Source organism: Sebastes umbrosus, chromosome 1 (assembly GCF_015220745.1).
Source record: "Sebastes umbrosus isolate fSebUmb1 chromosome 1, fSebUmb1.pri, whole genome shotgun sequence".
In the NCBI taxonomy this organism is placed as follows: domain Eukaryota; kingdom Metazoa; phylum Chordata; class Actinopteri; order Perciformes; family Sebastidae; genus Sebastes; species Sebastes umbrosus.
Window position 1 is genome coordinate 23,250,031 of NC_051269.1, and position 16,689 is coordinate 23,266,719.

At 42.3% G+C, this 16,689-nt stretch overlaps 1 protein-coding gene across 1 annotated transcript; it reads right to left on the reverse strand.

Annotated features, from left to right (window-relative positions):
• Positions 1-5,360: 5,360 nt before the first annotated feature.
• On the reverse strand, positions 5,361-16,106 carry gdf5 (growth differentiation factor 5). The gene is made up of 2 exons (XM_037790479.1): positions 14,492-16,106; positions 5,361-7,050 (listed from the first exon to the last, which is right to left on the reverse strand). The coding sequence occupies exons 1-2, from the start codon at positions 15,261-15,263 to the stop codon at positions 6,068-6,070; spliced, it is 1,755 nt and encodes a 584-aa protein (XP_037646407.1). The 5' UTR covers positions 15,264-16,106; the 3' UTR covers positions 5,361-6,067.
• Positions 16,107-16,689: the final 583 nt, after the last annotated feature.

Here is a 16,689-nt window from a genome sequence, read left to right on the forward strand (position 1 = left end):
CGAGTTACTTCCTTCTTACTGTGTTTATGATCATTCCCCAATTTTAACCTTAAAATTAAATGAACTTGTATCAACCCAATGTTAACCTTCTGAACCTTAAAGGAACAGGTCCACATTTTGGGAATTATACTTATTTGCTTTCTTGCAGAGAGTTAGATGAGAACTTCGATACCACTCATATGTCTGTGCACTACCTATGAAACTACAGCCAACAGCTGGTTAGCTTAGCCTAGTACCAAGACAGGAAACAGCTAGCCTGGCTCTGTCCAAAGTTAACAAAATCCATCTACCAGCATCTCTAAAGCTTTGTATTAATATATTATTATAGCATTATATTTTGTTTGCTAAATCTGTACAAATCGAAAGTGTATAAATGTTAAAATAAATACATGTTTTATGGGGAGATTATATGCCAGACTATTTCTTGGCCAGGAGAAGTGACTTCTTGGGTTCTTGCTAAGTAACCAATGCCCATCCAAGAAATACCTTTGGACAGAGCCAGGCTAGCTTCCAGTCTTTGTGCTAAGATGAGCTAACTGCATGATCGTGGTAGCTTCATTTTTACATACAGACATGAGAGTGATATTGATATGCTCATCTAATTCTCAGCAAGAAAGCGTACTTCCCAAAATGTTGAACTAAGCTATTACAGAATCAGGTTGTTATTTCAACCCAAACCATGACATTCCCCCGATCCTAATCAAGCTGCTTTGCAACTCAAAATAACCAAACCTTAACTACAGGGAAGAGAAAATGCTTATATGTATTTCATTTCTAAGACTTGTTGGATAGATGTCATAACATGTCAGGAAGACATAGTGTTTCTTTAAGTTTGTAAACTTAAAGAAAGAAAAGTTAATTTACAGTTAACTTCTGTGCCAGGTTATAATTTCATTAGAAGGACAGTTATAATCTAAAAAAACTGAGCTTGTTATTAATTTAGAAAACAGTACCTGTCTTTCAAAAGGTTTTCTTTAGGCATATGTGCATATGATCTTTAAAATAACAAGTATGTAAATGTTGAGTGGGAGCTAAGAATGCAAAACTGAAGACATGAGGTTTTCCTCTAGGAGCAGTAACATTATACCCAACAAGAGCCTAGCTTCCAAGCCATTGTGTTTCTCCATAAAACAATCCCATTCCGTGATAGGAGGAAAAAACATACAAGAAAGCATACCGTGAAGTCAATTTCCCAATTATGTTTCATTTCCTGTCGAGCCAGCACACTTTTACACCATCATAAATCATAGGAAATATCAGTCACCATAAATCATACAGGGAGATTTAAATCAGCTGTTTGTATAATCCAGTGCCTGTATCTCAGATGGGCTAATGTGTGGAAATGTGTGATAATTAAAGCCAGGCGCTCTCTCTGTAGGGAATACTGTTTCCCAATGTCCATTTAACAAAACTACCTCAATACCTCCTTCAACTTGTTACAACTCTGCTTAGAGGGCCGCAGTAGCAGTGATGAATAGTTTGACTTGATAGTGACTTCAGGATTTTCTGTGACCAGAACTTTGAAAGTTCTTTGAAAGATTTTGACAAAGTTTGTTGAAACAGGCCTATGTTAATTTTTTTACTTTTTGCTTATTTTATATCTAAATATTTTGCAGCCTATCTTGCATGTGTTTGCAACTTTCTGTTTTTGAGTACTTTTAACAAAACACTGGGTTTCTTATGGCATCAATACATTATTAGCCATGCTAGCAGCACAGCTCTCGGGACGGCAATGCAGGTCTGTCGGTCCAACACTTTGGTCCAGATTGAAATATCTCAACAACTATTGCCCTGAAATTTGGTTCAGACATTCATGTTCCTCTCAGGTTAAATTGTAATTTCTTTGTCTAATTTCTAGGGCTGTCAAAGTTAAAGCGATAACAAGTTAACGCAAATTAATTTTAACGGCACTAATTTCTTTAACGCATTAACGCAACTTGCGATTTTTAATTTTCAGTTTCAGAAGATTGAATATACTGGTATCATATAAAACTAGAAAACCTAAGGATCCATTGGTACCAACTATGTCATACTAGCTTTTCGCAAAGGAGGCTAAATAGCTCTCCAAATGTATGCAAAATGTTGGCCATTTTCAAAGGGGTCCTTTGACCTCTGACTTCAAGATATGTGAATGAAAATGGGCTCTATGGGTGACATTATACCTGCTTAGCATCAGCATGCTAGCATTGACATTTTGAGTATATTATCTTGCCGATATTTGCATGTAGCTAAGCTTTTTTGGGCCCGATCACCCCCCCGATCGGCTCTAAAGTCCATCCTGGCTGCACCGATTTCAAATTGTAGATATTAAACATGTTATGATATCCTGTTGTGTGTGGGGAACCCCGAGGACAGCCAATGACCCAGTCACATGGGAAAGAACGATAGCCAATTGAGAACCAAGCTGACTGAAGCAGAAGTACAACCACCACCGTCATGGCGGCCGCATTACCAGCCAGGCCAGCCTTAAGTCTCACAGAGCAGTTGGCATGCCTGTTCACTTTGTTATATAAAAGTACAACATATTACACATGAGAACTTGAAATGTACCAGTGACGGTGTATCTGTATGGCATATCTCATATCTATCGTTCTAAATAAAGTATTTTTTTTAAAAACATACTAAAAGAAGCAATTTGTTTATATGGACATTCATCCATGGGTTTGGCCTTGAATTTTTAAAGTGGGTCTCAGGCTGAGAAAAAGATAACACTGTGAGTACTTCTTATCTCTAACTGGCATTTGTTTTACGCAGCTAAATTTAGGTCCGTCAAGTCTGAGTGAATGGGTTCCTTCCCACATCTGAGAAGAATGAGCTGATTGTTAACCAACACACAAATCACAGGAGCTATAAATCACCGCCTTCGAACAAACATATTTATCCTTTGATTCAAAGTCACGATAAGCAAAATATAAATCTGAAGTTTTACATCTCTAGAATTGATAATGAAAACTGCTGCAGCACTATGACTTTATGTAGTTTTATTATGTGTTAATGAGAAAAAAAGGGGACTCCGCAGCTGCTGTAGGACACATTACCTCCTGCTACAAGTGCTTTCTAGACTCAACTTGTGTCCCGTGGACAAATGAGCTGCTCTGGGATTAAAATACAACCTGAACAACGCTGATATTCCCAACCTCCTGTCTTCAAAGTCAGTCTAAATACATCTATCCAGACACTTCCTCAAAGGGTCTGCAGTTTGTAATTTTTAATCCAAGATTCCTGGTTTGGAGCTAGCAGCTAAATTGTTGTTTAAGTCCAGTCCTGCTCAGCTTCTCCCCACCTTCGCCTTGTCAGTTCAGGTTTTGAGAGAGGGGGTAATACCACTGGCATGCCTCAGCTTTGATTAAAGGAAATGCTTACATCACTCTGTCTCCAAGAGAAACAAGCCATTCGCTCGGCGCAGATGGCTCCATCCAATGGTTGAGGAGCTTTACAAGGGGCAGGCAGACAGGTGCGCTCGCTGCTGACTGTATGAAACACAGACAGAGAAGTGTTGCTGCCTTTTTATGTGTGAAATAGCAACAATAAAGTTGTCTGTACAGCTTTACAGATAGTCAGGTTCTTTCCTAAAACCATGTGCTCTTACTAATAGCTTGACCTGCAGGTCAGGGTCCAAAACAGGCCGTGAGGTTGTCTGATGGATCAAGACTTTAGGAGCCTGATGGTGTGTTTAAGACTGTGTCCCGAGAAAAATTACATTTACTTACTTTACATTTGGTTTCTAGGCTGTAAAATGTTTTTTTAAAAAGCCAAAGGGGCCTGACTAAAGAGTTGCAGTCTTCTACCTTGGAATGACACTGTGCATAATTTTAATAATAAAAAAAAACACATTAACGCAACTTGCTCTCATGCTAAATGCAGTACCTCTGAGGGTTTTTGGACAACGTTTGCCATTGTTTTGTGTTGCTAATTGATTTCCAATAATAAAAATATGCATATATTTGCATAAAGCAAGCATATTTGTCCACTCCCATGTTGATAAGAGTATTAAGTACTTGACAAATCTCACTTTAAGGTACATTTTGTACAGATACAAAATGTGTGATTAATTTGCGATTAATCACGATTAACTATGGACAATCATGCATTTTAACCGTGATTAAATATTTTAATCGGTTGACAGCCAAGAATCATATGTACACATGTAGCTCTGCAAGAGAGATGCCTGTAATGCCTGAAGTGAGACACTCCTATTGAACTGAGGTTGAATAGAGCTTCATAGATGTCTACAACATCGTATCACATAACATAATTTTTAGGTTATAGTCCAAATACAGTCCAAACATTTATACGGTATTGCTGTTTAGGACAGTTGCCTAGTGCTAGTGAGCCTTTTAAGAAGGCAAACATTGGTGTGCAGCAAGCATTTTGTCCAAATGTCAATTTTAGGCTAACTATATTTTTGTAAGTTAAGCTAAAGCATTTTGACACTATGCAACTTGTGTTTTCGTGGAATGTGGATAAATCAGAAAGCTATGCAATATTATGTTTGCAAGTGCCTTAGCTACCTACGGTGGCTTGCTAACACATAGTTAACATTAGCTTGCTAACAGCTAACTTCATAATCTTCATCATCATTTTAGTTATCAACTGCACCCCACATAGGCTTCTAAAATAATGCGTTGACATGCTGAAATCTGATATTTTAGTTAGCGTTTCAGCCCTTGGTTGCATATTGTGGTACATTGCACTCTGTAAACAGGAAACCCGATTGAAGATTCAACCACTTCTTCTGACCAATGAAAGAGAAAATTGATCTACATGCCTACTAACAAGCTTGGCATGATCATGCATGAAGATCGAGACCAAAAACACTGTATTTTGCTGAAAATATTATTGTTTTGGGAGATCATTAACATATAAATGGACAGATGACAAGTGCAATATGCTGCAGGAGTGGTTTGAGACATTTCTATAAACACTTTAGGGAGCATTCAAGCTGACCACCGTGCTCATGGAGGACGGACCACAAAGTTCAAGCTTACAGGGAATGGGTGTGTTTAATTCAGATCCTAGGTAATGATTACATTAACTTATATAGAAAACATGATAGCTATAAATCCACGTTCTTGGATGCAATTAATTAACAGACAGTAATTGAGAAAGAAATGTGTTTTTTAATACCTGTTCTCATAACTAATTTTCATCACCTAACTTGTTGGACCTTCTTGTAACTTTCAACCAACCTTGCAGCAGTTAGTGAAGCTGACCACCAAAACACTTTAAACCAAACCAAACACAGTCATTTGTGGGTTAAATTGAGATTCGGCATCTGGAAATTTTGTGAATTCCTTCTCTAGTTTAGTCTAAAGGGTCTGGGGGGCAGAGGTTCAGACTGATAGGAGTTTGGAACTCAGTCAGTTAGACATTTTTTATTGAAGAGTAGTTTATGCAACTTTCCCACATTTGGAGCAGGTCAGATTAGCACTTCATCACTGGCCTGTATTTATATATCAGAAATTCTTTACATGCTTCATACAAAAGTCTTGGATAAGACACACAAATTACTCTTCATTGTGCATCTGAATGGGCAAAGGCACAATGGCAGATAAGTGCTGAAAAAAGGGCATTTGGGAGTATAATTCACTAATGTTTCAATAGCATTTTCTGTTACACGAAAACTTTTTACACCAATCAGAACATAGATACAAATCTGAAGAGGGAAAACAAAAGCAGTAAAAATAAGTTGAATATGAGATCAGAACTTTAATCCAAAAGTGTCTCTGGTTGTTTTTGGCTTCTCTCGGATGCATCTTGCTCATCGCCATCAACATCACACACAAGTTTTAGTGAGTGGGTGTTAAAGAGCATCACTTCCATGAGTTTATCTTTCTCTGTTTAGTCTTTAACAGTGTGTAACAGTCTTTGGTATGCAGTCTGATAGTCCACTTGAGTGTGAAGACTAATGTCTGTTGCATAGCAGTGAGTTTGGTCACAATCCGCTGAAATAAGCGCTGTTTTGCTTCCCATATTAGGTATGATCAAACATATCTATCTTCCCTCAAAGTGAGAGTCAAGAACTCTCTTTCTTTCTCTGTCTTGTTCTTTGTCCCACCTTTCTTTGCTACCTGCAGCCACACGACTCCACCACCATGTCCTCATACTGCTTGTAGACGACGTTATTGGCCGAGTCGATGTAGAGTATGCTGATTGGGCTGAGTCGCGTCGGGACGCAGCAGGTGGGCGGCGTCGACTCCGGGTCCATTGAGTTCATCAGCGTCTGTATGATGGCGTGGTTGGTTGGCTCCAGGTGCGAGCGGATGGGGAAGTCGCAGACGCCGTCGCAGTGAAAAGCCTCGTACTCCAGCGGCGCAATGATCCAGTCGTCCCAGCCCATCTCTTTGAAGTTCACATGGAGTCGTCTCCGGTGACATCGCGGCCTCGTCTGCATCTTCACCACTTGATGTTGGGGGAGGGTCTGTGGCGGCGGCTGCTGCTGCTGCAGTGGTTTTTTAGCCGCCCTTGCAGCAGGAGCTCGGCGCATTCGCCGCTGGGTGAACAGGTATTCGTAGACGGTTTTGTTGTCATGGCCTGACCGCGCTTTGATCTCGTTGTAGAAAAGGTCGCGTTTCTTGCTTTTGCCAAACGCCAAGAGGAATGCCTTTTCCTTGTTGGTCCTGCCGGGTCGGGCGAACCCTAGAGTGCGCAGGTCCACGGGGCGACTGCCTCTGTGCTCCAGGGCCTCCAGTTCAAAGCACAGCTGCTGGGAGTGCTGGTTCTGCCGGTTTTTGAACCCCTTGAAGATTTTCCATATGTCAAACACTTCCCATTTGCTGCCGAATCCGCCTCCGCCGAGCAGATCCTCCATGGTCTTCGTCTGAAGCAGAACAGCCTGTTGTTTACCTGAAGCGCAGGTGTACAGCTTCAGGCACGGGGACGAGATTCCTCCACCCCCTCCATCAGCGGCTGTGGATCCCATTGAGGCCCTGCGGGGGTCAGACAGGCGCTTCCTCAGGATGCGTAGTTCGGCCCCCAGGAGCCCGTCTCGTTCCAGAGAGCTGACATTGAAGTGATACCTCTGCCGTCTCAGCTGGGGCCCACGCTCATCTGTGAGGGAGGACAGAGAAAGACAAAGACACAGAAATATGAGTTCCAACTGACGGAAAGGCAAATACACATACATGGAAGCGGAAAAATTACTTGTACGCACATGAAAAGTGCAGGTGCAAAGATGACTGGGATGAAAGAAGGGACAAACACATAAGCATGATCGTATATCTGCACAGACATACGCACATGCATTAAAACATAGAAACACTAATAGTTCTGCAAAGGTTAGTCGGCTGTCGATCAAATTAATCGGCAGCTTTTTACTTTTCAAGCAAAACTTTGCAAAACATTTGCTGGCTCCAGATCCTCAGATGTGAGGATTTCAAGCTTTTCATAGTCATACAGTACATGATAGTAAACTGAATATATTTTGGTTTTGGACTGTTGGACATTTGAAAACATCACCTTGGGCTGTGGTAAATGCGGTAGTTAGTTGCAGCCCTAATGCACACACATACCACAGGCAGAAAAACACAGTCAAGGGCAAGAATAACAAAAATATTTACACAATTCCTTACAGCATGCTAATAATCTTCTTCTGCAGGTAGGCGCAAAAACATCAGGAGGAATGAACTGAATGGTGTGGTGTGTAATGTTTTCTTTTGTTGTCAGTGAGGGAAACCAGTGAACTTCCATGTCTAAATGGAATCCAGCAATGAAATCCACTAAAGTACACACACACACACACACACACACACGCACGCACACGCACACACACACACACACACACAAAGACAGCAGCAGCAGATCTCTCCACTCTGCTCACTTCTTCTCACGTCATTCCCCCTCCTTCCTATCCAGGACTTAAGCATGCATTGAAAAGTACATTAGAACCAGACAGGGAGACCACATCGGACTGTAAACAGGCCTGTTATTATGGACCTGCAGCTATTTAACTGCCGATAGACAGTTAACCAGCATCTGCTTTAGAGGAAACAAACCATCGACAAAACACACACACGCATCCTGGCACTTCTCTGTGGAAGATCTGATTAAAGCTCAAACTGAGAGTCACGTACTTTTAAAACAGAAGGGATGAAAGTGTTGCAAGATGTAAGTTTAGATGAACTATCGGGTGTGGCCTTTATTATCACATCAGTCTGTGTTTTAAAGTCAAACTGAAGTGATTAAGTAATCAGTATGTGCACTCAGTTACCAGTTTATTATCAAATAAAACAGTCCTGCAATAAAGCCTACCTTCATGGAGATTAATAATTAACATTAATATTAACTCATTTGGCAGACGCTTTTGTCCAAAGTGATGTGCAAATGAGGTACAATCCAAGCAACAGTAGATAAAGCAGAAGCCTTGCCTCAACACCTGCCACAAGAATTGCAGGTGCATGAAGTAACATATAAGTGCCTAGCATTTGTTTTTTATCTTTTTGTTTAAAAAAAAAAGAGCGAGAGGAGAATCAAGAGATGGCGAGAGAAAGAGCATATTAGGTAAGTAAGTACTCTCGGAAGAGGTAGATCCTAAGGCCCTGACACACCAAGCCGACGATATTTTCGGACAATTTGGGGCCGTAGATGAGCATCTGTCGGCCTAGTTTTTTTGGTGTGTCCCACAACGTTGGCTCTGGTCTGCCAGTGTTGGTGGCTTTTCGGCCGATTTAGCATGTTGAATCAGCGGCGCCGCTCGTCGGTGAGAGAAAACACTCTGATTGGCGTCCTCAGACGTGAGGAAAAAAAGCCAACAAGTAAAGTCAAGAGGAAAAACACAGGAGGCTCTTCTCATTTTTCATCTTCATCTCATCTGATCATTCCATTACATGAATATTTTCACAACAATATGGCCATCTGAAATTAAGCTAAGTGGGGAGTGGGAGTGGTGTGAAAATGGTCGGCAGACGCCGCTTAGTTTCATGTACGTACCATAACAACGGCTTGTATATCCGCAGTATTCGGTCTTCCAGTTTCCCTTTTTGAAAGACAAATACAGACTACTGCGATCTGCTGGTGTTGAGTTATTTCATCTGCGACGCAACTGGTGACCTTCGTTGCCGCTAGTACTCTGATGTCGGGTTGGTGTGTCTGGGTTTTTTTGAAGACAGAGACGCAGTCTGCAGACTGAATCGAGTTTGTAACTTGTTCCACCGCCACACAGGAGAAGAGATTGGATTGGAATTTCCTGCCTTGCAGTGATTGGACTGTACTTGATAGGACTTTTCCATTTGCAGATCGTAGTAAACGAGAAGGATCATAAACCTGAGTGAAGGACTTAAGGTAGGTGAGTACCAAGCTAGTGGCCACTCTATAGGACAGCATTAGTGACTTGAACTTAATGCAAGAAGCAAAAAGGAGCCAGTGGAGAGTAATGAAAAGTGGAATGACATGAGCTGTATTTGATTGCTCGAAGATCAGACCTGTGGCTGCATTTTGAACAATTTACAGAGGTTTTACTGTGCATGATGTCATCCTCTGCCGGAATAATGTTACAGTAGTCAAGGTGAGAGATGACCAGTGGCTGTACAAGGAGTTGAGCGGCATACTCAGATAGGCAGATAGGACCTGATCTTTGTAATGTTATATGGTGTGAAGGGACAGGACCACGAAACAGATGTAACATGCTCAGTGAACGTTAGCTGGTCATCAATCACGATGCCCAGATTTTGAGCAGAATTGTTGTTAAGTTGTGAGCTATATTTTGTGCTGAACAGAAGGACGGGATGTTTAGTCTTCGAGAGATTGAGTTGAAGGTGGTGGTCCATCATCCATTTGAGACATCACTGAGGTAGGCTGAGATCCGTACTGAAACAGTTGGGTCGTCTAGACAGATAGAGCTGGGTGTCATCAGCATAGCAGTGGTAAGAAAAACCATGTGAGCTGATAATCACACCAAGGGATTATCAGCTTTACTTGGCATTACTTGAAGCCCGACTAGATGGATTTTCGTGTGACATTAGATCCCACGATTCTTGCGTTGTCTTGTGACATCGCTAGAATCCAGCTGCTGTGCAAGGTTAGGTGGCACCATCTCCCTTGAAGAAGAATAGTGCTGGAGAGTCTTGCATGGGGGCAAAAAACAATCTGGCAATGAGTAAGTGAAACGGGGAGGCTTAAATACTGGCTTGATGACTGATGATTTGCAGCTGTAAGCTCAGGTGAGCTGAGGAGGGAGAGTGGCTGACTGGTGGGGTGAGGTGAGGGCGGAGTCATGGAAAAACACTGAGTGCAAGCATGAAGAGGAGCAGATTGTGACATTGTTCGATTGCTGCTAGCCCGCCCCATTAATACAGGTGCATCCTTTGTGTTCAGCGAGTGGGAGAGAAAACATTTTTTTGACGGTAGTGAAAATGTTGTTTTTGAAAGGCTAAACGCCAACAAATAATGGATTGAAGCAGAATATTGCATTAGATGAAAACATGTTGTGAATTTTGGAAATTATTAATTCTATCGAGACATTTTAGATACTACCTAATTATAATGTACAGGTTTTGCTGAAACTGCTGCTGTATTGCATTATACAGAGAGATGTTTCTGTTATTTAGCCTACCTTCATTGATAAGTTGGACAAAATAATGTAAAATTGTTTATTTTTCTTCCTATTCTTTACTTTTATTTTTTGTTTACTTCTTTCGTCCTTATTTTCTTTCTGCTTTCTGTCCTTCTTCCACTGATCTGAAAGTATGAAAACCATCTAAGGAACATGTGACAAATTAAAGGAGAGGTAGAAAGGCAAAGAAAGAAATAAATAAAAGGGGAAGTGAGTTAATGTGAACAAGTGAGGGGGAAGTGATGTGTCAGGCCATCGGTTACACCTTTGCTCACCCCCTCAACATGCTCAGGAGGTCACCAGCGATTTGCTGAGGACACACTAAACAAATAAAGCCCAAATTAAAAGTACATTAAGTGCTTGAAATGTAAACCTTTAGCAGGGCTAGAAATATTAAACTATGGTCATTTAAACATTGTTTTAAACAGTTTTACACCGTAAAGATAACATTACACAGGGGGGCCACCCTACTTGTGGCTGCGACGAGTGTTTATTTACCCTCCTGAGGCCGTATATCACTGAAAGCAGCAGTGCTGCCAATGACTGACCAGATGGCTGGAAACACACAGCAACCAAAATACAACAGCACACACATATACAAGTATAAATATACACATCTACATGCATGTGCACAGGCCTCTGGAAACTTGGTTTCAAACCCAAAATTTCTCTAATATTAAATAGTCATGACTGAATGAGAAGCAATCACAGTTTAAGTTCAGGGGAAGAAATCCTGATGTATCATTAAAGAGTTCAACAGTCAAAAACTCTAAGCTAATCTTCATCAATGTTTTAGGAAATATGCAGAGAGTTGCCGAAAGTTTCATGAGAAGATTGATACCACTTGTTTGTAAGTGGTAAGTATGAAGCTATGGATAGCAGCTGCTTAGCTTAGCATAAAGACTGGGAACAGGGGGAAACAGCTAGCCTGGCTCTGTCCAAAGGCAACAACACCCAACTAACAGCACCTCTAAAGCTGACTAATTAACACATTATTTCTGTTAGTATTAATTCATGAAAAAACAAAGTGTAAAAATGTCAAGTTGTGATATGGGTTAGAAATAGTTTGGGATATAACCCCCAATAAAACATCAACTTGACGTTTTCACTATGGGCTGTCAAAGTTAACGCGATAACGCGTTACTGCAAGTTTGTTTTAACACCACTAATTTCTTTAACGCATTAACGCAACTTGCGATTTTTAGGTTATAGTGGGCTCAGTTTTAAAGCTAGAAGACACTGGCATCATGTGAAACTAGAAAACCTAAGGAATCCATTGGTACCAACAATGTCATACTACCTTGTCGTGAAGGAGGCTAAATAACGCTCCAAGCTTATGCTAAATTTTGCCGAGGGAAAACTGGCATTGCCATTTTCAAAGGGGTCCCCCTTGACCTCTGACCTCAAGATATGTGAATGAAAATGGGTTCTGTGGGTACCCACGAGTCTCCCCTTTTAGCCCACTTTATGATAATCACATGCAGTTTGGGGCAAGTCATAGTCAAGTCAGCACACTGACACACTGACAGCTGTTGTTGCCTGTTGGGCTTCAGTTTGCTATGTTATGATATGAACATCTTTTTTTTTTGTTTACTAAATGCAATACCGGTGAGGGTTTCTGGACAATAATTGTCATTGATTTGTGTTGTTAATTGATTTCCAATAAAAATATATAACAGATTAAAAAATGTGCGATTAATTTGCGATGGACAATCATGGGATTAATCGCAAATTAAATATTTTAATCGATTGACAGCCCTAGTTTTTATTAATTCATAAAAAAAGGAGTGTAAAAGTGTTAAGTTGTGATATTGGTTAGAAATAGTTAGGAACATAACCCCCAATAAAACCACAAGTTGACGTTTTTACACTTTGGTTTTGCATGGATTTATCTAATCATATAGCATATTAATTAGTGAGCTTTACAAGTGTTATAGGTGGGTTTTGTTGCCTTTGACCAAAGCAAGGCTAGCGGTTTCCCCCTGTTTCCAGTCTTTATGCTAAGCTAAGCTAAACTAACCGGCAGCTGGCTCCAGCTACATACTTAACATACAGATTGGTATCAATCTTTTCACATACTAGAGTGACTTTTAGATGTGTGATAGCTCGCTCAGCTCGCAGCAGCTTCATGCAGCTTTGAAGTCAGTCCCAGCACAGTTATGAGCAACAGAGTCATCTCTTTTCCCATCATTCCCTCTGAATGTGTGTAAACGAGCGGCTGACCTTCCTGACTCCCCTCCAGATGCTCTTACCTCATGGACTCCCGAACACAGACATGTCTACATTTAGACAATTTACAGCCCGGTTTCCTGCGCCGCCCTCTTCTAGTAACCCCCAGACTGGTGTTAACCTCCAGTCCGCTCCCTCTGATCTGCCAGCCCTCTCCACGCTCCCAGCCCAGAAATCAGACATAAAGCCCTCCTCCTCATTCACAACCTTTGGGTCTTCTCGCTCAGCACTCTCCTCTCACCTCAGCTCTTACCCTGATCGTGCGCCAGCTCCTGTTGTGTCCTTTCTTTTGTCAACTTTTTTTTTCTGAGAAATAATTCAGTTAGTCAGCATACATTTCTCTGCAGTGACACAGATAACATCAATGTTAAAAATGTTTCAAACCAAAGGAAGATAATCATTAGGTCACACTTGCATTTCACTTCTCTAATGCTGACAAAATTAGCCCTCGGACTATAACATGGGCTTTCCTTTAATGCTGAGGCAGTGGAGGTACGATTGACTGCAGCATCCGTCGTGTTAATGTTTATATATCACCAGGAAAGGCTTGATAGTTTATAATGAGTTCAGAGGTTTATTCCATCTGCTGTGCCCAGTGTTTCTATGTAAACAAAGACAATAAAGATATAACATTGTGTCACATTTCATCAGTTCCTTGCACAGAAATAACATTTGTGTTAGGGTTCAGCTGAATTTGGAAATTTGAAATGTTTGTCCTATGTGGGGAATTAAACGTGATTTTAGAGCCATACATTGCTCAATAAAACCCAATCACCCCAAAAAAAAAAACGTTGTCTGTAAGTGACAAAACGCATAATTCAAACACCCAAAACAGCATCATGAAAAACTGCTGTCAGAAACAAGAGGAGAATGGGTCGTCAGTGACAGAATTTGACCCGCATGGAGAGATGGTAAATGGTAAATGGACTTTATTTATATAGTGCTTTTCTAGTCTTCCGACCACTCAAAGCGCTTTACACTACATGTCAGCATTCACCCATTCACACAAACATTCATACACTGATGGCAGAGGCTGCTAAGGTGCCAATGGAACTTGATCTTCCAGAGGTTGTAGCGGGCTCAGTTTTAAAGCTAGAGTGAACATACGGGCATCATATAAACTAGAAAACCTAATGATTCCATTGGTACCAACCATGTCATACTGGCATGTCCCTAGTGGTCCCTTGACCTCTGACCTCAAGATATGTGCATGAAAATGGTACCCACGACTCTCCCCTTTACAGACATGTAAAGATAATGATAATCACATGAAGTTTTGGGAAAGTCATAGTCAAGTCAGCACACTGACACACTGACAGCTGTTGAATGGTAAATGCTTTGACTTGCATTTATATAGCCGACCACTCAAAGCGTTTAACACTACATGTCAGCATTCACCCATACATTCATGGCAAAGGCTGCTAAGGTGCCAACTTTGCCCATCAGGATCTAATCTAAATACTCATTCACACACCGATGGCACAGCCTTCGGGGGGTTAAGTGACTTGCTCAAGGACACATCGACATGTGACCCGGAGCAGCCGGGGATCGAACCACCGACCTTCCGATTGTTTGTCCACCAATCGGAAGGTCGGTGGTTCGATCCCCGGCTGCTGCTCTACCCTCTGAGCCACAGCCGCCCTGAATAGAACTAGAAAGAGAGCGGCTGATGGAGAACTATAGAAAGAAAGAGAGCGGGGTCGTGTTTTTTACCTTGTCCTTTATCCACGAAGCTGGTGATGGTGTTGGCCAGACCGGCTTCATGCAGAGCGCTGCTGCTGTTCAGGTCCCCGTTGGAGAGAGACCAGTAAAGCGAGAGCATGTAGTCGTGAGGAATAACCAGCGGCTGTTTATTATGATGCGCTTCTTCCCTGTCGCTCACTTTCTTCTGGGCCGCCTTGCTGCTGCTGCTGCTGAATCCCCGCTGCTGCGCCACCGGAGCTGCGCTCTGATGCTGCTGCTGCTGCTGCTTTTGCGCACGGACGGTCCTTTGGAGAGGCCCGGTGCGCACTGGTACTGGTGCAGAAGCGGCTGCGCTCCTCGCTCTAGAAGCAACCTTGCCCAGTAGTTTTTTCCCCGGTGAGCCTCCACCTCCACCTCCAGCCGCAGTCCCAACAACTCCTTTCCCTGCTGCAGCATGTGCGCCAATGTGAGCATCCCAGGAGGAGCGCACTGCAGCCTCTCTGCGTCCCAAGCTCACCGGTCTGTCTCGTTGTTGCTGCTGCAGCTGTGCACTGTTCACTGCATTAAGTTTGCCTTTAGTAACAGTCGTCGCCTCGGCCTTGATTAACGGAGGTTCTGCAGCGCGGATCCGCGTAATCCTCGCCGGACTCACCGGTTGCCTGTCCGCTGCCTCTCCAAGCCGGTGGTGGTGCTGGTGGTGGTCGGTCGGTCTGCTCCGGCTGAGTGAACCGAGGACCGAGGGATGCAGGTAAATGAGAGTCCAGCAGCTCAGCAGAAGAGAGAGACGCTTCACAACTTTCATCCTTAAAGTCCTTTTGCCTTTTTTTGCCAGGCCGTCATTGTATTTTAAACCTGCAAGTCTGTTTCAGAATTAGTCCTGTTTGGTCCGAGTCTTTTTCATCCTCTGAGTTGACTCTGCCAGGAGGTGTGAAATGAATAAAAAAAAGTGCTTCTCCTGTCTGCAATATGTGGCTATAGACATATGCAAGGTTGTAAAAGCAAAAGATGTGGACTATAACTGAGTTTTAAAAGTTGAAGAAACAAATCCTGTAAACCTTTATTCTCCCATCCGTCATCTGTAAGAACCATAGTGCCAAAGAGATCCTGTGTGTGATAGAAGAGCAGAAAATCCAAGAAAAAGGTTAAGAAAAAAAAGTGGACTTGCGTTAAAAACCCTCCACGGCTGCGATTCTGCTGGATATCTTGTAAGAAACTTCTTTAAATCCCACTTTTTTTTTTTCCAAGAGAGGCAAGAATGGCGTAATGCCGCTGCCTCCGTTTCTTTTTTTTTCTCTCTCTCTCTTTCCCTTCAAAGTTTGAACCCCGTCCAGTGAAAATATTTCACTCACACACCAACCTGCAGGTGCTCGAGAAGAAAATCCTCCAACAAACCTGAGCGCAGGAATTGGAAACGGAATTCCAGAAAGTTGTTTTAATTACCCCGTGATGTCATGCTGTCCAAAGTCATTTAACAGCAATATTTCTTCTCAAATCTTCCTCCCCTCTTTCCACCAATGACTCACTCGAGCTGTAACACAAAATGGCACAACCCCCCCGCCCCCCAAACCAAAGTTAAAAAAGAGAAAAAGAAAAACTTTGCATTATGTCATTTGAAGTGAGCAGTTTTTCTAGGCTTCCACTTTGTCCAAACAAAAGAGTGAGAGGGGTGTCAGGTGATGTCAGGGTAGATATCTCTCTCTCTCTCTCACACACACACACAAACACACACACACACACACATACCAAATATAAGTATTCAGATCCTTTAATTAAAGGGACTGTTTGTAACTTTCGGAAATGCTTGTTAACAGCGACACCTGTGGCTGTTAAGTCAACGAAAGTCATCGCGGGCTCGCGCTTTGCTTGCTGTAAATAGACAAGAACGAGCATCGCTCAAAACAGTGAGGCGACACACGTCAGCTAAAACCACAATATCACTCTATATTTCAGCTGCTTGGAAGTAATGTTAACTGACCAGACGGAGGTCTCTCCATGAATCAATGCTGATCCTAGTGTTGGCTTTTCCTGCTTCAGCAAAAGCGGGTCGGTGTCGGGGCTGAAGCAGGAAGAGAAAAGTTATCGCCTCCTGACTGCGCCCGCAGGGAGACACCGGCACCCGGTCGGAGGCCATAACGTTTCAAGGACACATCGACATGTGACCCGGAGCATCCGGGGATTGAACCACCGACCTTCCAATTGGTGGACAACCTGCTCTACCCTCTGAGCCA

Excerpts from the sequence above, each read along its gene's own strand:
- gdf5 (XM_037790479.1), bottom strand. The coding sequence starts at position 15,263 with ATGAAAGTTGTGAAGCGTCTCTCTCTTCTGCTGAGCTGCTGGACTCTC. Across the intron at positions 7,051-14,491 it reads CTTCGTGGATAAAGGACAAG|ATGAGCGTGGGCCCCAGCTG; the intron begins GTAAAAAACACG and ends CCTCCCTCACAG.